This window comes from Hippopotamus amphibius, chromosome 9, assembly GCF_030028045.1.
Source record: "Hippopotamus amphibius kiboko isolate mHipAmp2 chromosome 9, mHipAmp2.hap2, whole genome shotgun sequence".
NCBI classification, from domain to species: domain Eukaryota; kingdom Metazoa; phylum Chordata; class Mammalia; order Artiodactyla; family Hippopotamidae; genus Hippopotamus; species Hippopotamus amphibius.
Window position 1 is genome coordinate 35,610,657 of NC_080194.1, and position 24,116 is coordinate 35,634,772.

Consider the following 24,116-nt stretch of genomic DNA (forward strand, 5'->3'; position numbering starts at 1 on the left):
TTTCAGTTTGGGGCTGTTATGAAGGAAACTACTACGAACATCCTTGTACATTTTTCGGTGGACGTAAGCTCTCGTTTCCGTTGGGCGCTTACCTAGGAAGAGAATTGTTGGGTCATCAGATGCACTTGTTTCTTAGCTGATTTTTTTTTCAGCTACTGTGTCAAACATTGTTATAAGTATTTCATGTCCATTATCTAATTTAATCCTCCAACTGATCCTCTAAAGTAGGCTGTCCTCATTTACCAGGTGAGTGCATTGAGGCAGAACTGGAAAGTGATGGAGTCAGAATTTCAGCTGAGGCCATCTGTCTGCAGGGACCACTGTCAGCATGTACCTGCCTGCCTCTTCTCTCGGAGCCCCTGGAGGGGCACTGCCAGAGTCAGAGGGGCCAGTTCCCCCCCTGCGCTGATCACCATCCCGGGGGCCAAGACCACCCGCCCACCCCGAGGGGAGTTGGAGGCCACAGGAACGCCGCTTCCCTCCCTCATCGAACCCAATAAGCAGCCGCTGCCCAGGGGGTGCGCTCAGGGGCGGTAGTGAGCGTGCTCTAGGCGGCTGTAGCCGTGCGCTTCAACAGGTGTTCTCGTTGGCTTTTGATTCCAAATGAGTAGGAAATGCTATTAGTTCAGGCCTCGCCTGGCGCGTGGCAAGGCCCTGGGATAGGAGTGCAGTGAGACGAGAAATTGTGGAGATAAAACTGGTGTGAAATGGAGGCCTTCGCACAAGGCTGGATGTGTCCGTGCGAAATGAAGTTACTTCTGAGAAAACGAGATTTAAAGAGATGCTGCGGAATTAGATTACACTTTCAAATTTCCTTATTAAACCGGATTGATGCCGAGGAGGGGCCGCTGGCTGGCTGGCTCTGTTTGGGATCCAACTCTACAGTTCCAGGCCCGGGTGTGGGCCCTGCTGGGTGCAAGCATCTCGCAGGTGGCAGGGACCCAGACCCTACCCCTCAGGCCGCTGACGTGGGTGTGACGATTGTGGAACTGATCCCTTCTGGATAATTTCCCCCGTTTTGCATGGGTCCATGTGGGCGAGACCTCGGGGCTTGCGCTCCTCCATTTCCTGGGGAGAGTGGTGTTGAGAACAAAGCGCCAGGTTTCTCATGCGTGGGTTTTGTTCAAATCAGAGCTTGATGTTGAGCTGCAATCCACTTTTTGGAAATGTATTTTAAGAGGCAGTAAACGTGCATGTACCTGCCTGGGTGTATGTGTGTGTATTTATGTGACAGCTGTGCACACGCATGCTTGGGTGCAGGGGTATGCCTTTTTGTGCAATTTATTGAGCTCCTACTATATGCTGGCACTGTGCTGGGCCCTGGAATAAAGCTGATGTGGGGAGAATGAGCAGACACAGTCCCGCCTCTTATGGGCCAAGTGCGCATGTGTGCTGTTACACGCACGTCAGCGTGAAAGTATGTCTGCGGTTGTGTATGTTTGCGTGTGTGACCTCCATTTGCATACCTTCCACGTCTCCTAATCCCTGTGATGTCACCCTCCCAGGTCTGCTGGCACCTCAAGGTGAGCGGCACCCAGCCTGGCAGCAGAGCAGATGAGTCCAGTGCTTGGGCCCTGGAGACAGGCTGCCAGGGTTCAGATCCCAGCTCTGTCTCATTCTGTGTAACCCATGACGAGTCACAACCTTTCTTGTGCCTCAGTTTTCCCATTGCTAAAATGGGACGAGCTTTCCTACTGAAGGCCGTTTGCTGGTTTCTGTGATGAAAGAGGTGCATTTAATCCAGGTCTTATCCTACATAAGCCTGAGGACATCCCTAGAAGTACAGGCTAGAATCATTTCCACTGTGCAGCTGGGGAGACAGACAGGCCTTGAGAGACAGGATGACTTATCCAGGATCAAGAACAGGGCTCCACACTGGAGACTGGACAGGAGCTGAGCCACGGAGCCCCCGCTCTGTCTCCCTGCAGGAGGGCAGGTGCCCCACACCACCAACAGCGCCCAGGACAGGCTCAGGGGGCAACGTGTGTCCACAGTAGACAGGAATGGGGCCTGCATGGTGTGTCAAAAGAATGAATAGACTACAATGGGAATAATCATGGTACCTACCTCATAAGGCCCTTGTGAGCCAAGCGCTGCTCAGTGTTCAGTCAGCGATATCTCCCTGCAGAATGCCCTTAGCCTCCAGGAGAGTCCAGACTAGGCTCCCTGCCTGCCCCGCAGTGTGAAAGAGGGAAGCCCCAGCACTGTGCTGGGCAGCTGTGCTGCACTGGGTGGGCACAGGTTTGGAACTGTACGGAGGCACATGGAAAGATGATGAGAAAGTCCACGTCTGCACCTGCCTGTGCCCCCGGCCTCCCAGTGTACACAGAGGGACCTGCCCCTCATCCCCACAAGCGACACAGCCCTCTTCTCCTCTGACTGTCCCTGAAGCGGCCTGTGGGACAGATGGGGCTGACCTCCTCCTGTGTGTGTTTGCAGTGGCCACTAGACTATCCTTTGGGTAAGGCTGGACCCTGAGCAGTGCCCGCGTGCCTTTAACCGTGGTGGCACGTTCAAATCAGGTGATTCTCCTCAAAATGTGTTCATCACTGCTGTAGGGACCTGAGATGGAGCTGTGCTTACGGTCACCCTTCCCCATTGCTGAATGGGGTGACACTAATCGGAGCTAACCTTTGACTGCCAGGTCTGGTTAGTCCTGAGCACCTCATGTGTACTAGCTCCTGGATTCCCCACGGAAACTCTGTGAGTGCTATTCTCATATTCATTTTATGACAAAGAGGCACAGAGGAGTTAAGGTCATGTAGTCAAAGGTGTCAGATAAACCCACTCCATAATAACTGGCCTGTACTCTTCAAAAATGCTACTGTCTTGAAACACAAAGAAAGGCTTAGGAATTCTTCCAGACTTAAGTAGACTGAACTTGACAACTGAATGAAATGTGCGATCCAGACTTTTATTTTGCCATAAAAGATATTATTGGGGGAACCGGTGAAATTTGAATGGATAGATGATACTATTAGATCAATGATAATTTCCTGGTTTTGATCACTGTACTGGAGTTACATGAGAGAATATCTTTGCTCTTAGGAAATCAAACCAAAGTATTAGGGGTATAGGGACTTCATGTCTGAAACCAGCTCTCAAATGAGTCAGGAAAAGAATTATAGGAAGGGAGGGAGGTAGATGGAGAGATAAACAGGGAAGGATAAAGCAAATATGGCAAAATGATCATATTTAGAGAATCGGGGTAAAGAGTATATAGGCATTCTTTCTGTTCTTGCAAAATCTGGAAGTTTGAAATGTTTTCAAGATAAAAAGTTAAAAGAGCGAGAAAACAAGTGTCAGAACAGGGAAGGCATCCCAGGGTGCATGTTGACAATATACCAGTTCCTGTTTGTCGGCCTCAGCTGGCTGCCAGCCTCTGTGCTATGGCTCCCTGTGCAGAACCTTGTTCTACCCTCACCACAGTCTGATGGAAGGAGACTAGTATGGCCCCATTTTACAGATGACAATTGGAAAGTTAAAGGGGTTTGTGCCAGGCCCGCCAGCTACTTGGGACAGTTTCCAGACTGGAAAGTAGGTTCTCTGAGTTCAAGGTCTGTGCTCTTAGCCTCAACTCCACTGTTGACTCTGACCTTTGGGGCCGGGCAGGACAAGGCATGTCATCCTGGAGCAGTGGTGGAGGGAAGGCTCTGGGGCAGAAGCAAATGAGCTCCATTTGCAGGATGGAAAGGGATTTTATTCCTGGGATTCTACAGGGAGCAGAGCCAGCAGTGCCAGGCGGGACATGCTGGCAGGTGGGAGGGGGCCTCAGATGCCAGGTAGAGTTCCCAGTGGTGGCCACAATGGCCTCCAGCAGGGGAGCCACAGGGCATAACCTGGAGTGAGCCTGGGCTGGATGGGGTGGGCATTCTGGGGAGGAGGAACTGCCTCGGAGGAGCTCACCAGGAGCAGAGGGAGCAGAGGGAGTGCTCCACAGCCAGGCTCCGTGTCCTGTCCAAACTGGAGGCGTGGGTGAGACCGGGAGCCGGTGGCCTTGGCACTTTGGAGAAGTCCAATGTGAGGGGCAGGCTGGCCTGTGATAGGTGGGCAGGAGTTGCTGAGGACTTGGGTCTGGCCTGGCAGACCACTCTGAGGGATGCAGGAAGAGCTGAATGACCTCTGGCAGTCCCTCCTGATCACCGGGACTGTCTGGCTTTTCCCCAGATTAAAGAGCTGAGGGTAAGTGTCTGGCGGCCAGATGAGTCAGACTGGGAGGCTGCCTCCTTCCACCGTCAGCCCGTCCAGGGTAGAGGCTGGGTAGGGGTTTGGCCCGTCTCCCCTCAAAGGTCGTCTCCCTCACACCCCAAGATTTGGGGGAACACACAGACTGAGGGAATTGGTTTATTTTGCTGGGTCCCGTGTGTGCGTCTGAGCGTGAGCCCACACACGCGCGCGGGGCAAGCATCACCCGTTGTGAAATATCAGTGTTTTCATGGGTGAGTAGTAATTACTGGGTAATGCTTTAAAACCTTTCCTGAAGGAGCGCAAAGCTGTTTTTTTCTAAAGTCAGGAGTACATTAAAAGGATTACCATGTAGATTTGATTTTTAGATAACACTAAAATGGATCCCAAATGGACTTCAGCAAAGGGATGCTATCTCCTTAATGGAAAGTGCATGGCCCGAGGCTCAGCTCCCAGAGCCGGGCAGGGGAGGGAGGGAGGGAAGAGGTGTCTGCAGGGCCGCCTGGCGGGCTGGGTGGGGGCTGGGGAGGCAGGGCAGGGAGGGAGAGCCCGGACCCTCTGGGGAACACCTCGCTCTCTTTGGGGAGAAGGAGAGTATAGATGGCCCCCTCAAAGCCCCTTCGCCTTTCCGGGAGTGTTTTCAAGTCTCCTGGACTAGCCCAGTGAGAGCAAATAGTATAGGTATTCTGTAGAGAAGGGAGGGGTGAATCAAACTTCTCCCAGGACCACAGCCTTTCCAGGCAGAGAAAGCCCCATGTCCCCAGATGCTCTGCGACCTCCTCAGCCAGGCTGGCCCTGGTGTTCCATGTCTCAGTAGACAGCAGACACTGGCAGAAGAGTGGCTTCTTAAGAGTGCTCCAGGGCCCAGGAGGCCAAGTGCAACACCCTAGGGCAGGGTCGTCAGGCCTTAGAGAGCACAGCCTGGGGGACCTGGGGCAGCACGTGGCTTCGCTCCTCATGGCCTCCCTGGGTCCTCGAGGTGCCCGGTCCCACCGATGATAGACTTGCCGGCTACCGTGTGGTCCATAGCCCTGCAGGATCCAAGCCAGATAGAAGATGCAGCAGGGCAGACCCTCCTCGTGCTGGGACCCCCCCTTCATTTGGGGATATACCTTAGTGGGCCAGATGTATCCCCTGAGTAAGGATGTTCCAGCCACGCACTCCCCACCCCCCACCTGCCAGGGACAGCACACGTGTAGAGCCCTGGGAGGGCTCGGGACTGCTGGGAAGGGAGCCAGGCCTGCTGCCAGCCCTGGGAGCAAAGGGAAAATCAGCCTTGGGGGGACCAGAGAGAGGCTTGGCCTGGGGTTTTCCAAGCTAGAATTTATCTGCATAGGTATACTGGTTGGGTGCACGCTCCACAGGCCCAGGGACTTCGGCCCCAGACCTTCCCACATCCAGCTCTTTGAACCCCTCCCCCATTTGCTTGCTGTAGGCCAGGCCTTGGAAGGAGCCCCTCAGGCCCCCCCTTAGCTCTCGGGCATGCCTGCCTCCCAGCTGGACTCTCAGGGCTCCTCGGGGCTCTGTGACCGGGCTGGCCCCTGTCAGAGGAGACACAGGCAGGCCTGAGGACACAGTCATCCTGAGCCCATCACTCTCTCAGACCAATTAACCTTTAGAGCTGCATTAAGGAAATTAGGCAGCGAACTTCCCAGCTAACAGATGGGCCCTGCGGGGACTGGAGGAGGGAGGAAGGAGAGAGACCACTGCAGGCAGCCTGCTCTGCCTCCTCCCTGCCCTCACCTGTCCTGCTGCTCCTGGGCGCTGGACGGCCACCTCCTCTCCAAGAGAAGTCTCCAAGAGAAGGGGACAGCGAGGCTGAGAGAGAGCGCAGGAGGGAGGCAGGATCCCAGAGGCCAGCTTGATCAGTGGCTTAGTCCTTTGGACTGTCTGGGCCTCGGTTTCCCCATTTGTAGAATGAGAGCATTTGCCCATAAGAACTCTGGGGTTCCCCCTGATCTGGCATCTGTGGGTTCTGAGACTGAAGTCCTTTGAAAACTGGTTCTCTCCTGAAGCCTGGGGCAGGGTCACAACCTGGAAGAGGGAAGGGAAGGGAAGCAGCTCAGACTCTGGGCTGGGGGCAGTGGGGGCGGGGGGAGGGGAGAGAGGGATGCCAGGGGATTGGAACTGAACCCAGAGCCCTGGAGAGTATGCGGGTCCTTTGGAGACTATGGGCCCAGGAGGAGGGAGCCTTCAGGGTCTTCTTGGAAAACCAAGGAGGCAGGAAGGAGGGGGCTGTTCCCTCCAGAGGTAACCCCTCCATCCACCTGGTCATTGGTCAGGGAAGGAACACCCGCCAGTGCCTTTGTGAGGGTCTCTTAGACAAGTGTCACAGGCAAGCCACCACTCACCCCGCCCTGCACTTCCCTCCAAGCCTAGAAGCCTAGTCTTCACCACACTCAAGCCTCAGGGTTCCACGTGGATGTCCAGGCTCCCGGATGACATCTGTCCCCACCTCCTTCTCAACCGCCCCTCCCTGTGGCCTCAGGACCAGCGGCCAGGAGCCTGTGCCTCTGTGCACGCCTGTACCCACACATGCCCACGCCTGCATGGTGTGCCTGTGTGCACGGGGTGCAGTGAGTGTACACGCTTGCTTGCTGGGAGGTCAAGGCCATGCTGGGATTCCTGTCCTTTGTACTTTTCGCTTTCCTGTATGTCAGGAAGCTCATATGGGCCCTGGGAGAGAGCCAGTGCCTCTGAGATTCTCATCCCAGTAGGATGAGCAAGGAGGCAGAGGTCGGAACCTCTCCCCTCTCAGGCCAGGGCAGGTAGAAAGTTCGAATCACGCTAGAAACATTCCTGAGGAGAGTGCCAACTACACCAGGCCCAGCTACCTCCCCAAGCACCGCGCAGGAGCTCCAGAGCTCCTGCTCCCCGCTGGGAGGATCACAAGGGCATCTCACTTTCTTCTTGGCGCCTCCACAACCAAGAGGCTGTAGCCGGACATGTTACATTAAAATGGTCAAGCATGCGGCCGTGTGAGGAAGTCTTGAGGCGGCCAAAAGATCTGGGGGTTCTCGTGGACCCCAAGCCCATGACAGGAATCCATTCTCAGGGCTGCTGAAAGAGCCAAGGGGATGGTGGCTCCGTGAGGAGGCCTCAGGCCTGCTGTGGACCACATGGCACGGGGGGCAGTGGCTGAATGCAGAGGAGCGACTCAGGGAGGATGGGCCTTGGGGCCAGCTGTGTGTCCTGCAGCAGGGCAGATGCGGGGCTCCTGCAGCTTCTAGAGGGACCTTCACGGGGCAGGGGAGAAGGCAGAGCCATGCAGCCCACAGAGCAGGGCCCAGGGCCAGGGAAGGTAGTTGCTGGGGAGACAGAGAGGGCTCCTGGGAGGGGGCAGCAGAGAGAAGCAGAGGGATGTGCCCCACCGTGGGAGCCGCTGGGCCCACCACGTCCATCTGTCTGTCCACCCGCAGGCGTGCCGATGCTCTCCGTCCAGCCCAAAGGAAAGCAGAAGGGCTGTGCAGGCTGCAACCGCAAGATCAAGGACCGCTACCTGCTGAAGGCGCTGGACAAGTACTGGCACGAGGACTGCCTCAAGTGTGCCTGCTGCGACTGCCGCCTGGGCGAGGTGGGCTCCACGCTCTACACCAAGGCCAACCTCATCCTGTGCCGGCGTGACTACCTGAGGTGGGCGGCCCCCCACCCCGTCCGCACCCCAGCCCTTCCACTCAGAGAGCCCCGTCCTCCAAGGCTGGCACTGCTCTGCCCTGCTCTGGCCTCAGCACGCTGTCCATGCTGATCCTTGCACCTGCCCTGGCCCTTGGACTCTGCCCAGCACGCGTCCTGGGAGGGCACATCTGTAACCATTGGGCACCCAATGGAAGCTTCCTGAGGGCACCAATCTGGCTCTGCCCCTGCCTTTGCCAGGCACTTCGGACCCACCCTGTCCTTGAAATATGGGAATGGATGTTTTGGAGGGGCTTCCAGGAGCTGGTGGGGAAGCTCTGACTTCCCTGGGCCCCTCTGGCCTGATGGTCTCCTTCTCAATCTCCCCAGGGCCCAGTTCCCCATCTTCCAGGTGGGCCGTGGGATTAGATGCCCCCATGCCTAAGGATCCTGGCAGGTAGCCAGACCCTAGGAGAAGAGCCCCTGGTGTTGGAGCTTCAAGACCTGGGTTTGAACTAGTTCTGAGCCTCTTCCCCTACCTCAGTTTACCCTTCTGTGAATAGTGAGAAGACTAACACTTCCCCTCCTCGTATTCCTCAGAGCTCTAACCCACCCTCCCCCACAACCTGGATCCTATTCCCAGGGGCTCCCCCCCCCAGTTAACCCTCCCTTAGGCCGTCTATGACGTCAGCAAGGCTGGAAGGAGGCCACAGAGCAGGGGCCTTGGCTGAGACCCAGCATCTGCATTTGGCTCCCATGCAGGCTGCTGGGTGGCGGCTGGGCCTTGCAGGCAAGAAAGACCCATCACATTAATTAGCAGGTCGTGGTCAGGGCTTCTTGGGGCTCCCTCTGCTGAGGACTGGGCATGTTGGGGGGGAGGGGGGGTTATCACCAGAGGCTCCCCTACTTTCCTGAAGAGCCTAAGATTTACCTGCCTGCACCTTCTCTTTTAACTTCTGCCTTTGCAGGAGCTTGTGGGTTTGTTTTTTTCTTTTTTTAATTGTTGCTATAAACCAGGATGTGTGACTCAGTGTTCCTGGCTGGGGCTGGAGGAGAGATGCTGAGGCCAGGAGGAGGGGTTAGGGATGTTTCTGAGGACTCATCCCCTCGACAACCTGGATGGGGCCTCCAAGTCTGGAGGTATAGGACATCACCTGGGGGCTGGACCTACCAGGTTGAGGGGAGGTGGCAGACCATCTGACAAGTCCACACGTCATGAAGAAGGACCACCACAGTGCAGGATAGGCTCATCCACAGAGCCGAAGCATCCACAAGCATCCTGGGCCCTGCCAGCTAGTGGAGCCTGAAGGTATTCTCCTGGGCTCTGGCAGAGGCCCAGGGATGACTGTGGGGCCAGGTGGGCCAGTGGGCTGGGATGGGTGTGGGGCTTCCTTGAGCTGCTCAGCCTCAGAGAATGGCTGAACAGAGCCTCCCCCTCTGCAGTCACTTCCCATTGGACTGGTGGCCAGAAAGGCCCCTCTTGGCAGGCAGATGCTGTTGGCCCGGCCTTTGTCTGCCTTAATCTGAGCCACCAGGCAGCTCAGGCTGATGAATAATGGAGCCAAGCTCATCTGCAGGCGCCTGAGCTGGAGCCGGACAAATCAGGGATTAGAGGGCCTCCCACCCGCCTCTCAGCCCCGTTGCCTCACTTGGGGCTTGCTCTGCCAGTGTACAGAAAGGAAGCAAGGAGGAGCCTGGCTGGCTCAGACCCCTGGAACATGCAGCCAAGGACTGGCCTACATGGGGAGGGAGGGAGTTCCCTGTCCTTAGAGCTTTGCAACTAGCAACTAAGAGGAGGGGTGTCTGCCCCAAAGAGGCGTTGTGCCAGATGCCCTTGGAACTTCCTTCTGGCATCCGTCCTGTTTTAGAAGCATCTTTGACAGGCTCATCTAGTCCAACATTCCCATTTTAAAGAAGGATAAACTGAGGGTCCAAGAAAAGGAAAAAGGCAAATCACACCTTGAGTTGGTAGCAGAAAAAGCCCACCCCATAGGGTTGTTGTCAGGATTAAGTGAGTTGGTCTTTGGAGAGCCCCTAGAACAGTGCCTGGCACCTAGCAAAAGCTATGTAGGCATTTACTAAAGGAGCTGAGACTGAGAGGTTACAATTTTTGCAATGAGCCTATTAAGGCTGTATTTCAGTTCCCATTGTAGTTGAAATAGATGAGGCTCAGAGAGTCTCAGTGACTTGCCTGAGGACACACAGCCCACGATCGGCAGACTGTCTCTAAATTCAGGCTTGTGCGAGTCTGGAGTCCTTGCTCAGGCCCCAGCCCAGTGTTCTTCTGGTGGCCCCAGGTGCTTGAGGGACCCCAGTGGGAGCCTGGGAGGGGGGCATTGTCGACACAGCCTGGGGACCCACAGTGTCAGCCAATCGCTGAGTCCCCACAGTCTCCTCCGTGGTTGAATGTGCCGATTTCTCTGAAGCCTGCTCTCTTAGCAAAATCTAGATGCTGTCATCTGTGCTCCTTCCCTCTTGCCCAGGCCCACCTGCTGAACCACAGGGATGGGGGGCCTGTGGGCCCCTGGGTGGAGGCAACTCCCTTGCCCCCTGCAGCTCCCCAGCGGGCCCCTGAGCTCTCTGCCCCCTTCCCTCTGCAGGCTCTTCGGCACCACAGGAAACTGCGCCGCCTGCAGCAAGCTTATTCCAGCCTTCGAGATGGTGATGCGGGCCCGGGACAACGTATATCACCTCGACTGCTTTGCCTGCCAGCTTTGCAACCAGAGGTGAGTGCTGGCCTGCAACAGACCCAACACGCTCAGCAGACCCCGGCTGACACCAGCAACCACAGACCAGGGGTGCCGTGCAAGCGTGCGTGCCAGTGCAGGTTCTGTGTGTGCATGTTGTTGTGAGCATGTATGTGCATGTGTGTGTTTTCTGTACGCCTGAGCCCTGTAGCCAAATGTGTGCACTCCAGTACTGCGTGTGCACGTTTGTGGAGGACGGCTCTGCATGAACGTAATGGACAGGGCCATGCGTGAGCTGTGTGCAGTGTGTGTAGTGTCTGTGCGTGTATTTTTAAATGTCCATGTAGCTGGCGGGGGGTGTGTATGCTGTGTATGCATGATAGGTGAGGATGCCTGGGCATGCGTGTTTTAAATGTGTGTGCACAAGTGTTCTATGTGCATGCCCCGTGCCTTGTGTGTGTGCTGCAAGCAGGTGCATGCATGGACGTTCTAGCGAGAAAGGGTTCCCACACCTGGAGGGTGAAATCCCCTTGGGGGGAGATCGCTCACTCCTGTTATTCTGGTTCCAGCCCAGCCTTCTTTCTGGTCTTTTGGCCCCTACTTTGTGCCCCCAGCCCTATGGGAGACCCCAGGGACCCAAGGAGCCAGAGCCCCTCAGCCCTGGCTAGGGGGCCGAGCCCCAGAAGGCAAGCCCTTTTCTCAGGAGCCCCCAGATCAGGAAAGAGCTCATACAAGTGTTCCCAGAGGGTGAGGTCCAGAGGGACCTGCAGGGAACACTGGTGTTTCTGGGGCTGTACCCATACCCGCTGCCAGCAGGGCTCAGTGAAGTTGCAGCGCCACCTGGTGGTTGAAGTGGGATCTGCTGGGACTGGGCCTGTGACCCTGGGGTCCCACTAAAGGCCTCAGACACCCTGGGGACATCTTTGGGGGAAGGGCTGAATCCTCTGACGCTTGAGGAAGACTGGGAGGGGCATGGAGGCAAAGCAGGGGCTTCTTTGTGTTAGAGGGAAGCTGGTGGGACAGGGTCACCTCCTCCTGGGAAGATGTTCCGGGGAAACCCAAAGATTCTGTTCAGAGGAAGGGTGCCCTTCACTGAGCCATTTCCTTAAGTTGGGGAGGGGAAGAGAGGGTTGGCAAAGCCAGCTACTTTATCCCGTCCTCCTTCGCTATTCCGGCCTCCCTCCTTCCCTCTCCTCTCTTGGTCGTTTTCTATTTCTTTTTCCTTCCCTCTCTTTCTCCCTCTTGGGGACTGAGGTACATTATTTCTACACCTTCCCACCAACACCGCCCCTGCCCCCACCTCCACAAGACACCTGACTATGTGCAGAGGCTGTGGTCCGGGCTTATCTGTCTGTCCTACATCCCAGGCTGCAGGGCCTGGCTGAGGGTTGGGCTGACCCAGGGTGACTGACCGGGTTTGCATGGGACTTTCAGGGATCCCCGTGGGAACGTTCAAGGAGCAAACTCCCCCGGACCTTACTTCCCACACTTCCACCTCCTGGGCTGGGTGGGGTCCTGTCTGGAGCCCCCATCCAATGGGACCCCTCCATGGCCTCTCTCTCCTGCTTGGATTTTCCAGATTTTGCGTGGGAGACAAATTCTTCCTGAAGAACAACATGATCTTGTGTCAGATGGACTATGAGGAGGGGCAACTCAATGGCACCTTTGAATCCCAGGTTCAGTAACGCCCGGCGCCTGGCCTCCAGGCCCGTCTGTCTGTCTGCCCACCGCCCTCCTGCCTGGCCGGCCAGCCACTCTCCTGCCGATTAGAAGTCCTCCATCCTCGATGGGAGGGACGGCCCTTCCTCTACCGCCGCCCGTCTGTGTGTGACCCCTCCTGGGGCCAGGCTGGGCCTGTACAGTCTGTCTTCTGTATATAAATGGGAACATTTATTTTATGAGAAATGTAATGCGATTTTATTACTGGCGTGGATTAAACTTATGAATGTTTCCGGGGAGGTTACTCTGCATTGATCACATGACTGACACAGATCTGGGGCCCCCTCCCCTTGGCTTGGGAGTAAAACAAGGCCCTCCCCTTGGTCCTTGGTGGGGAGGGGGGCCCTGGAGTAGGACATGGGGCTCTAGTGTGTGCTGTTGCTGGGCAGGGGGGCTCCAGGTGGGCGTTACGGGGAAGAAGCTGGAGGGGAGCGGACATCCCAAGCACCCCGCCAGCTAGAAGTGGGACCTGGGCTGTCCTCTCACTCCCCTGGCAGAGCATGTACCCTGGCCCCCAAGATGAAAACCTCCTTTCCCTGGGCCCCTGTGTTCCATCCCCCATGGAGACCCCCTCTTAGACTGCTCTGACAGGGACCCAACTCTGGTCTGCCTCCACGGTAGGACCCCAAATCTTGAGATCCCTAACATGGGAGCACCATCCTTAAACCCCTCTTCACTTTCAGGGAGACAGACAATGTTTGCTATCTCTTCCTTGCAGCCTGGGCCTAAACAAGGGCCCAGCTTTCTGCTCCTTTGGGTGAGTGAGAACGATCCTACTTCTCTGTAACGCAGCCCACACAGGCTGGAGGTATTCGTTCATTCAGTCGGCAAACGTTAATCCACTCTGTCTCAGCCCTGTGCTGCAAGTACCAGACAGGAGGATGAATCATGGCTCGGACACAGTCCTGCCCTTGAGGAGAAGGGGGAAAGCCAGGAAAACAAACAGAGCACACTGAGGGGAGGATGAACACCACGGGGAGATCTGGGACAGGCCGGTTCCCTCCAGCAGACATTGGACCATTTGTGACAACTGCAGAGAGTCAGACAAACAAGTTAATGGACACACAGTGAGACAGATGCATGTGCTGGCAAGCAGGAGAGATGGACACCCAAGTAGATGGATGTGTAGGCAGAGATAGGTAGGGACAGACAGGAAGCTGGCAGGTACTCAGACCAGAAGACAACCAGAGAGGCAGACACCCAGGGTTTTTTCCATCTAGCGGCTGAGCTAGGCTCACCCAGGGCAGCAGGGATGCTGTCTTGGTCATGGCCGCAACCACAATGCCAAGCACATAGTCTGAAACTGAAAAGATATCACTGAACAGTATGAAAAAGAGAGCCTCCTTGAGTCCAAAGTCTGAACAGAGAAGGCTGTATGGACAGGCTCCCCCAACCATCAGCCCACTCACTCCTCCTTCCCCAGGGACTGTTTTTATCCTGGCCACAGACCAAAGCCCAGGTGGAGTCAGCCTTCAGCTTCAAGCTCTGCCTGCTCATGGGCAGGGAACTGACCTCATGTCACCTGCCCCCAGGCCCGTTCCTCCACTTGAGTGAAATGGGAGGATGGCTGAGCTCTTATGGGCACTTGGAGGAGGCTACGTCTACAAAATGTGGTTTTGTGGCCAGTGGCCCAGTCCATGGGAAGGGATCACTAGGGCCAAGGATCTTGGAGTAGGAGTTCTCCACTTTGAGATTCTCACCTTCTATGTCCCCATGTATGTGAGAGAGAAGAGAGGCTGCAGTGGGTATTTTTGAGTGAGTCTAGTGAGACCAGGGGGCTGTCTCTGTTGTGACCATGTGAGGTTGTGAATGGGTTTGAGCGCGTGAGCTTGAGACTTGAGTCCGTAATGAGGGATTTTTCTCACTCAACATGAACAAGTAAATTATTTCCTTGGACTGTAGCAGAGCCCCCAATGCCAGACCCTCCTTGGGCCCTTAGGTCTGGGATGGCTGTGCCCACCCTAAGGACCCAACTCCTAACTTTGGAGTTTGCTGTAGATAAAGTTGTAACACAAGTTAATTACATGGTTATAGAGAGATAACAGAGCCACTCGAATGCAGTTTCTGGGCAATTACAATTGTTTCCAACAGAGTTACCATATTGCAGCCATGAAATAACGTGTCATTTTGCAGTAATTATGTAATTAACTTGTCTCACACTCTAGGTTGCACAACAATTAATTCACTCACAATGAGATCCACTCAAAGTCAGGCAGCCGGGCTTTGAAAGCCCCCAAGAGCAGTGCCGACCTTCTAAGATGACCCCAGCCTCACTCTGCCAGCCCCAGACCTTGCCGGGGTGCTTCCTCAGCCTAACACGGCATGGAACGTTCCAAGTCCAGCATCATGGCTCCACTTACTGCCATCTCACCATCCTCATCCAGAAAATGGGGATGATCTGTTTCCTGGGACAGCCACATGGCTGAGATCTACTGTGAAGTGCTGTGCTTACATGAGCTGGGGTCACCATCCTGGACATCATGAGGTCCCGAGTAGGAGACCCTTTGCCCGGGAAGACCCACAGCAGTCCACAGCTGCCCCCAGGAAGAGGCCACTCAGGCCTTGCCTCAGCAGGGGTAGAACCAATGGGGGTGGGAGGGGAGAGAGCCAGAGAGGAGACCAGTCTCTCTCTCTGCAGCAGGGCAACTGAGCTGCGGCTGGAATGGCTACTGGGGGCCAGGGATGATGCACCTGGAGATGATTTGCAACTCCCAGGGGAGACCCAGGAAACGCCTGACCACCCCGCCTCCCCCAGCCACTGTGTAGGAGAAACTTGGTTAAGTATAGGCCATGAATGGCCCTGACCTGGTTCTCCTTGAGGCCATAGCCCACCACAGAGGATTGGAGTTGAGGAAATTAGGGAGCACTGAACATGAGCCATTAGAGGCTGTACCAGCTCAAGCCTCAGTCCGGGGCTTGTGGATGGTGGAGATGTGGACGGCCTTGCACTGTAGCTATGCACAAACCCCCTCTATCCCCAACCAGCGCATGGGACCCCATCTCCCCGCCTGCTTTCTTTGGTGGTCTGGCGTCTGAGATACTCAAAGATGGGGCCTGGGACCCATGGGACGTGGCGCCTGCTTGTGCCCCAACTCCTTGGTCTGAACCTGGACCACGTAGTCTGTGTTGGGAAAGAGGTTTGATTCTAACCTTGACCCTGCTGCAGGGCCCGTCATGAAATCTCATATGGGTCCTCTCATCTCCTGGGCCTGGTCCCAGAAACCATGCCGCACATCATGAGACATCTAGGAGCCATGGGTGGAATCCACGTGAAATTCCTGCCTGGGAAATCTCCTCTCTACATGGACAACTGCTCTCTCCCTTAAAGCTGTCAGAGATAGTCAAGACCAGACGAAATCTGGCACTGAGTGATTCCCATTACCACCCATCTGGGGATGCCGCCACCCCGTGAGGGCAGGTTCAGGAAAGATGCTTTGTAGCTGTGACTGTGCGTCCCTCTTGGTGAAAATTCCAATGAGAGAATTCTGTCAGTCTGCAAGGCAATATTTAGTTATATGTTACCTCCCAAATTATAATTGGCTAAAAATGAATGAATAAAGATGAGCTGATATGAAGGTGAGTTGGTCCTGAAAAATACTTGATCAAGGCTGATTTATCATGAGAAAATGACCAGATGAACCAAACACACACAAACGCGCGCATGTGCACACACACACACACACACACACACACACACACACACACACACACACCTAAAATCCAGAAGAGTGCTGGTTAATCAGCACCTCAGGAGAAAAACCTCATCTCTGCTCCTGGCCCCTGGGGCAGACTCTCATCCTGCTTTATCCCAGCAAAGGTAGGAGCCTCCTGCTCCCAGACACGAGGTTGAAGGGTGTCCAGATCTCTTCAGACTCTTGGTACCTCCAGAGTAGATTATTCCTGAGCTCTGTCCTGTTGGGGCCATTTTTCCTCACCCAGAAACAGCCCCTCCAACCAGTGGGTCTGCTCCCCAAACTAGCAACACCCAACCTAGCAACACCCAACCTAGCAACACCTCTCTGTTTCTGCTGCTGTGTTGAGCCCCTGAGGCCCCAGTAGTCTCCATTTCTCACCAACTCTCCCCTCAGGGCTGGGTCCGTTGCTCACATAACAGGTTTCACATGAAACTTCTTTCCACCATGTGGTTTCTCCCTTTCACCACCTGCACCCCCTTATTGGATCAGGGGACCTCCCTTGCTGGGGCTCCTTCTACCTGGGTTAGACCCCTAGGACCCTCTCCAGGGGCTCAGGGCCGCATCTAGGAAGGGGAATGCCATGGCTGCTCAGGGCATCCTCAGGGGTGCGGGGCAGAGGTGAGAGGTGCTTTACTATGAAGCTGCTCTAGCCAGAAGAGGGAGAAGCTGGGCCAGGCCTCAGGAAGGAGGGAGCCCTGCAGCTCAGAGGGAGATAAATTAGCTTTTAAAACCTATTTCCAGTGGGGGAAAAAAGACTTGGATTCAAATATTCTGGACTCTACAAAACGGTTCTTATTCTGGGGCAGCATCCTTCTTTCTGAGAACTGATGGAAACCCTCTGTGCTGCTGGGTCCCCCAAAACACCTGTTTCTCCCTCTCTCCAGACCCCCAGGCTGCACACCTAGCCAAGGCTTCCAGTAGGTGCTGCCTAGACCCCGATTCTCTGAACTCACAAGCTCGGAGCCCAAGACAAGCAGCCCAGTCCCAAGTCTATCCCATTGGCACTGGGTTTTGCAGAGATTATGGCCTTTGCAGGGAAAGTGCAAGTAAGTAATAGAACTTGGATCTGAATCCATGGTCTAACTCCAGATTCCGTGCAGGTAATTCCCATGTGAAATGCACACCTGGAGGCAGCCCTTTGCAGTGGAAGGATCTGGGAGCACACTGTAGGTTTTACCCATGACAGAGCCCCTGGAACCCCCACCCCATCCCTGTTTCTCACTACAACCCACCCCCCAATTGAGACCTTTTCCTTGGATAAGGAGGGCCCTTGGGCACTTCTGTCCCTTACTGCACATCTTATCTGAGCTTGTCACTGGGCCTGGCCTGTGCTGGGTGCTGGGTGGGATGAGCAATTCCAGATGATGGAGTCAGAGGCAGTGAAGGGTGGAACAATGGTGGGATTCCAGGCAGCTCATCCAATCCCTAGGCTGGAGGTTTCTCAGTCATCCAATCGCTGGGCTGGTGGTTTCTCAGTCATCCAATCCCTGAGCGGGAGGTTTCTCAGTCTTCCAGTTCCTGGGCTGGAGATTCCTCAGTGAGGCAGTCCCCAGTGCATCATCATTCCTTCAGTCAGGGAGCCAGCCTGCCAGCCAGTGAGCAGATATGAATCAAGTGTCTGCTACATGCCAGGCATGGTACTGGGTGCAGAGGAATGGGAATGCCAGTGGAGAAGGCAGACAGAGTCCTTCTCTCTGTGCAGTTTACAGTCTAGTGGAGGAGACATACCATAAACAAATAGATCAATAACAAGCTAAATATATTGCTGAGTTGCTAGAGGGAGGCCTACTTTAGATGGTGTGGGACTGAATGACCTTTTCTTGCCTGCTCTTACAGACCATCTTAATCAAAGGGCTCACTTTGGGGAAATTGAGGCTCAGAGAGGAAGCAATGGCTAGGGCACACTGTAGCCAACCTGGTCTGGAAGCCTGATCTCCTGGCCCTCAGCCTGGCCCAGGGCTCTGTCTCCTGCATCCTGAGACCTGCATTCCAGCCAAGGATCCTACTTGAGCACAGAGTGCATGGAGGAGAGAAGGCATCACTCAGCCCTGACGCCTGCTCGCCACTTCTCTCCCTTTGTTTTCCAGGTTAATAAGAAATAGTTTTCCTTAAAATACCAAGAAAATGGGCCTGGGTTCTTGGCTGACATCACCAATCTCCCTGCCCCATAATACCACTAACTTGGGACACGTTGGCTGGATCCGTAGCTTCTGGGAATTTTAACCTGATTGTTCTAAACACTTGGAATTACTGCCCTCCACAGAGGATGCACGAAGAAAGTCGGTTTCTCTGCAGACTCTGCATGACCAGTTTTCCAGGGAAAAAGAAGATTTGCTGTAAAAGCAGGAATTGGCGATGCCCAGAGGACCACAGGACAATAGGGCCAGCATGCCCAGTCCTCCTTCCTCTTCTACAGGCCTCACCGCCCTCAGCCCAGCTGGTCTGTTCTGGGGTGGGGGCGGGGTGAGGGAGGAGATCCAGGTTGAGGCTCAGCCTGAGGACTCCTAACGGACTGTCCTGGCCCAGAGAGGGGCCAAGGGAGGTCGGTTTCTTGGCTGTGCATCACACAGCTGAGGCTGGGGGCTCCTGCTGCTGCCAAGACTGCACCCCATCAGGTGCCCCCTGGAGGAAGGGTTGTTCTGTCTGGCTCCTGTGGACACCCTTTCCTGCTTCCCCCTGGCCTTTCATGCAGGGCTATGGATTTCCAGAATCCAGCTGACAGTAGAGCCCCTTGCTTCTAGACTGGGGACACCAGGCCACCATCCACCCCTTCCCTGTCACAGTGAAGTGAGAGGGACTTGGCATAAAGTAGGGTTGGGGGGGGCACTGGTTGCATGGGGCTCAGGAGACCCTGAACCCCCTTCTCCAAGTTCCCACAGGCTTGCTGCCCCTCAGCCTGGGGCCCAGCTGGCCCAGCCTGCCCTTCACCCCCTCCCCTGCACCTGTCTTCTTATTTAGGGCCTATTTGGAAGCTAATCCCTGTATTCGTTAAGTGACCCCTCCTTCTGCCCCTCTGCTTTCATTAGAAACAAGAGAGCTAATTACTAACTGCTCTGAGGCCCCACCACAGGCCATTTTAGAGCTGACGCAGCCCTTAAAAGGGGATTTAAAAATCTCATTTCCCTGTAATGAAATGGGCTACGCTTCCCTCACTGTTAAGGCTAATTACTACCACTTCCCATCTGAAGAGGGACTCTGCTCCTTGTTCTCCCACCCAGCCTCAGGCTGTGGATTTTTACAGAAGACTTTCCATGCTGCTGGGCAGGGAGGCAGTGGAAGCATCATCAAAGGATCCTCTCCATCCAGGCAGATGCCTCTGTGAATTCAGGAAGGCTGAGCTTGGAGGAGACTGGGCAGGATGAGACCAAACTGGTAGGGTTGGATGGAGAGAAGGTGTTGAGGAGGAGGGATAAAAGGAAAAGCAGTCCTGAATGGTGGCCACCATCCCCTCTGGAGCTTCAAAAGTTCCCTGCCCACATCCAAGACTTGAACAGGCCCTGTGGAAGGGAGAACCTGATTAGGGCTGTGGAGCTCCCTGGAGCTCTCCATGGTCCTGAACTTTTTGAGCCTGCGCCCTCTGGTTCTCAATCAGATGCACAAAGTGGAAGAGGTGGTGGAAGCACATCATCAGGTGATGTGGCCTTCACCTGGAAGGCAGGGGCTCACTGCCCCCAGGAGCATCTGGATTCTAACAAGGGAGGCCCCTGTTCAGGCCCCTCTAACTCGGGAAATGATGCAAACGCTGACCTTCATTGCGACTCTGTCTTCTTCCCCTCCACCTCCTGTCTGGGACCTACAAGATGGAAATACCAAACTACAAGATCAGAGTACAGAAAAGGGGCAACCTTAATTTCAGAGTATATGTAAGTTTGTTTCCATTCAAAAATACAATTTTCTTTTGCACTTTAGATCTAAATCACTTAAGGGGATGCCCTAACCTTGTATCCTTAACTTAGGACTTCTAACTTGGACTCCCAACTCCATCTGGCTCTGCTCCCTGTATTCACTGATACAGGGAGCTACATAATCCTAGAGGTCTCTCCCCTCCCACATTTTGGGAGCAGGTGAGTCCCCTCTCAAAGGACATGTGGTGGTGGGCTGTCACTGCATTGCTCTCTTCCCAGCCCCATCAGCAGTGGATGTCCACTAGTGTTTAGCCCATAACCTATTACAGTGGGAATATAAGAAAAAAAGTGGCACGGTATGTCCTGTTGGAGACCCCCAACAGTGCAAGACCTGGGCCCTCCTCAGGCCAAGCAGGGTTCAGACGCTACCTTCCACCACTGGCTTTGTCTCTTGTGACCCTCACCACTGGCAGCACTTTGAAGAGTGGGGTGCCATATTCCTAACCCCCCATCCTCTACTCTACCATTCCTGTATATCTTCAAGCGTTGCCTTCTGACTTTTGCAGGAAATCAGGCAAGGATAAAAACTCCACACAGAGGGAGGGGCACAGATCCCAGAGTCCCACCGACATGTAGATTCCAGGCTCCTGACCCCCTCCCCCACCCCCGGGTGATGAGCAGATCCCCATTACACTTCTGGTTGCCTTTAGTCCCTAGGGGAATGCTCACATTTCTACCTAGCCCCACTGCTCATCTGTAGCCCCTTTGTCCAGCAAAATAATGCCCTTGGGCCTGAAGAGATTTTTAGAGGCGGGATATCAAAAGCCCCTTGTTCCCTGTGGATGGTCTACATTCCTGAGGTCACAGGCCTGTACCCTCTGGGAATTTACCCACCTAACAGGGTCAATGACAACTCCCCGTAATGGAAATGTCCCTGCTTATTAAATCCTTGTCACCTCCATTGCTGTATGTGTCTCACAACCTCCCTGGGAGAGCATAGGTTCATCTCTCCCATTTACAGGTGACGAAGTAAAACACATCATCATGTGGCTAGGTGGTGCAAAGGAGAGAAGTCAGCTCTTCTGCATCTTGGGACAGGGTGCCTGCTCTGTGGTTCCTCAGGCATACGCCATCAATATAAGCCATCCACAGTGGGTGCGTATCATGTCGTGAGAACTCTGAAGAGGGGGTGTGGTACAAAAATGTCTGACAGGAGGTGGATATTGAGTTGTTTCTTACAGAACGAGTAGCTAGAGACACGAGGGAAGCCCTTACGGGTACAGGGGGAAGTTGGTAGAGACAGAAGAGGGGACATGGGGAGGTAGAATGTGTTTGGAGTTGACATGGGAGACAAGAAATTAAGAAGAATTGAAGCCTTTATGTACAAGACAATAGAGAGCTGTAATAGGTTCCTGAGAAGCACGTGGCACGAAGGGAAGGAAGCTTGAAGTAAAGAGGTACAGTTCACAGAGATACTGGATGGTCTCTGGCTTGGGGAACAAGCCACATGATGGGGTCAGGTGGTGCCCTTTATTGGGGAGGACTCTGAGGTCTGACGGACCAGAAGGGCTCAACAGGTGGCAGAGTTCAGCACCATGGGGTGATGTTTTTAAAATGCTCCCTCTCCCAAGGGGTAATAACACTGATTGCAAGCAGAGCTGCTCACTCTCTTGGCTAAAAATTGGGCATGACTGGCCTAGGACAGAGTCCTGTGGCTGGTCACTAGGAATGTCCTATCAGGGTACCATTATTTAGTGCTCTTCAGGGGCAGTTCTTCAAAGAGCTGAGCCATGCCATGTCACACAATTTTCCGTCACAGCCATTCATGAGGTTATGAAAGAATTTATCAGAAGTCCAGATGCCGCAAATCATCCCTGGTAGCTGTCTAGTGATGTAGGCAGAAAAAAAGTGAGGTTGCTTTAACTCCTCCAACCATCCCTTTCTCCTTCCGCTCCTCCGTCCATCCACCTTTCTATCTATGAGCATGTTGAGCATCTAAGATAGGATAAGGCAGGGGAGATACGAAAGAAACAGAGTCCCTGCCCCCAAAAACTCTTACAGAAAGGAGGGGAGTCAGGAGCCAGCCAGTGAAAAAGTCATAACTCAAAGTAGTCAGTGTCGTGACAGAGCTTCAGAAAGAAGGAAGAGAAGGTGACTAACTCAGCCTGGGAGACAGGAGTGTTTCTGAGGAAAGGACACTTGAACCGTCAAACAAGGGAGGATGAGCACGGCAGGCATGGGGTAAAGGCCCAGAAGTGGGAGAGGGTGGGCTTGGGTGGAGAGTGGCCCGGAGCTCGGTGTGCCTACAGCACAGAACACAGAGGCCCCGAGGCAGAGTGGCCACGCTGCTGGCAGGGGCTCTTGTGCTGGGCAGGGAAGATGGGCCTTTGTCTTCGAAGCAACAGGGAAATGTCAGAGCTTTGTAAATGGAACAAGGACGTGATCAGATCTGTACTCTTTGAAAGATCACTCGGGGGTGATATAGGGGGTGAATCAGAGGGAGCAGACGCCGGGGTGGGGACACCTGCAGTTTCAGTGGCCCAGGTGAGAAATGAGTTTTGCATGACTTGCTCCTCATGGGCCCCTGCTGGGATTTTTTTATTTTTATACTCATTCAAAAAACATATACTAGAACCCTCCTGGGAATGCAGAGGTGCATTTCTCCACCCTGCCATAGCTTCCAAGGTCTGCTTTTTCCCTTTTAAGAAAACCCAGCCTCCCAGATCTCCTCCCAAGGACTTTTAACCATGTTCTGCTCCTAGGGCATCTGTAAGCAGAGAGAATAAAATAGCCAGAAGACCAGTGTTCACATTGGGTAAATGATTTTTTATAAGTTGAGATGGACTATGGCCACCTCCTCAGTACCGCCCCCCCCCCCATCACCAGGGAAGACATTTAGGGGCTTATAGAGAAAGGAACTGAGAATGGTGCCAATATCCCAAATGACTCAGGTGGGAGCATTTTCTGTGAATGGAGGAGCCTGTGAAAGCAGGACCAGAAATGAGTCAAACACTTCGTTAGCACAATAATTCCAGGTCATAATTATTGGAGAGAAATAAAAATCAGGTTATGAGGAGGAATATGCATGCCTCCGGTGAGAATCAGCTTTGTTGCTGTGGTGAATTTCTCATGGGTAAATCCAGGAGGAAGCAGTGTGTGTCTGGTTGAGAGACTGAAGTAGAGCCAAAGCTTGAACATCTTTCTCTCTCTCAAAGGAACAAGGAAGCATCTCCCTGAGACTCCTTCTGTGGTGGACATTTGGTTGACTCCCAACCTCCATCCCACAGATGATCAGTCTAAATCGAAAGAGTACACCTGGCCCCTATTATTGGTCCAGAGTGTGTAGGTATCCAAGTTGTCCTGAGGAAACTCTGTTTGCCACTGGAAGCATCCTATGACCACAAAGGAAACCGGCCTTAGAAACGAAGCTGACACCCAGGAAAGCAGAATGAACGGAAACACCTATGTCCTTGATGACTTCATGAAGCTGCTGGGAGTAAATACTTGGGCCCCGCCCTATTTCTGGTGTTTATATTCTTTTTGGTTCCTTTTTGAAACAATGAATCTGAACCTTGGAGGACAGGAAGTGATAGGGAGGAGTGGGACCCCTTGCTAAGAACCTTATTGCCAGCTAGGCTGCATTGACAAGGTATAGTGTCTAAAATGTGGAAGGTGATGGGTTTGCCCTGCTCTCTCCTGGCCAGACCACCTCTGGAGAGGTGGATGTCAGCTTTGGACGTCGGGAATGAGGTGCAGGACGGCAGGGAGAAGGGAGAACTTGCTGGACGAGGAGCATCTGTGGCAACTGAGCTTGGTTTGTTTGGTTTGGTTTTTTTTTTTGCCCCACCAAGTGGTTTGTGGGATCTTAGTTCCCTGACCAGGTATCAAACCCGGGCCCCTGCTGTGGAATCACGGAGTCCTAATGCCTGGACCACCAGGGGATTCCCAGCAACTGAGCTTGTGAACTGCAGAAGAACAGCCTCAGGGCCATGGTGTTCCTGTTTGGGAAGTAGAGTGGTCAAAAGTGGGGTCTGGCACAGTGGGGTTTGGTGTCTGGTGCTGTTACTTTCATCAGTGACCTTGCCTAGGTTATGTCACATGTCTGTGCCTCAGAATCCCACTTACCTCACAGGGATATTAGGAAGACTAGGAAGACTAAATGAGGTGGTGCGCGATAGGTGCCTAGTAATGTGTGTGACACATGGCAGTTCCTCAGTTAACATTAGATACTATTATGATTATTGCTATTATTAGCTGAATGGTTGTCATGGGGACAGGGAGATTCGGGGTGGGGTTATAGGGAGGAGCGTGCAGACTCCACACAAGGATGACCCTTATTATTATTAACGCTTTCTTCCCCCAGAGGTCTTCAA

The 24,116-nt window shown here is 54.0% G+C and overlaps 1 protein-coding gene across 9 annotated transcripts in view; it reads left to right on the forward strand.

The window, feature by feature from the left end:
• LMO1 (LIM domain only 1) overlaps positions 1-12,442 on the forward strand; it is a 60,530-nt gene extending 48,088 nt beyond the window's left edge. For 5 of the 9 annotated variants that reach the window (XM_057748346.1, XM_057748345.1, XM_057748348.1 and 2 more), the window contains exons 3-6: positions 6,560-6,761; positions 7,605-7,818; positions 10,398-10,523; positions 12,064-12,442. In XM_057748346.1, the coding sequence (XP_057604329.1) occupies positions 6,608-6,761; positions 7,605-7,818; positions 10,398-10,523; positions 12,064-12,169 (600 nt within the window). In that variant the 5' untranslated portion in view covers positions 6,560-6,607 and the 3' untranslated portion in view covers positions 12,170-12,442. The remainder of the gene's footprint in view (positions 1-6,559; positions 6,762-7,604; positions 7,819-10,397; positions 10,524-12,063) is intronic. The other 4 variants (XM_057748350.1, XM_057748351.1, XM_057748344.1 and 1 more) reach the window with 3 other exon arrangements.
• Positions 12,443-24,116: the final 11,674 nt, after the last annotated feature.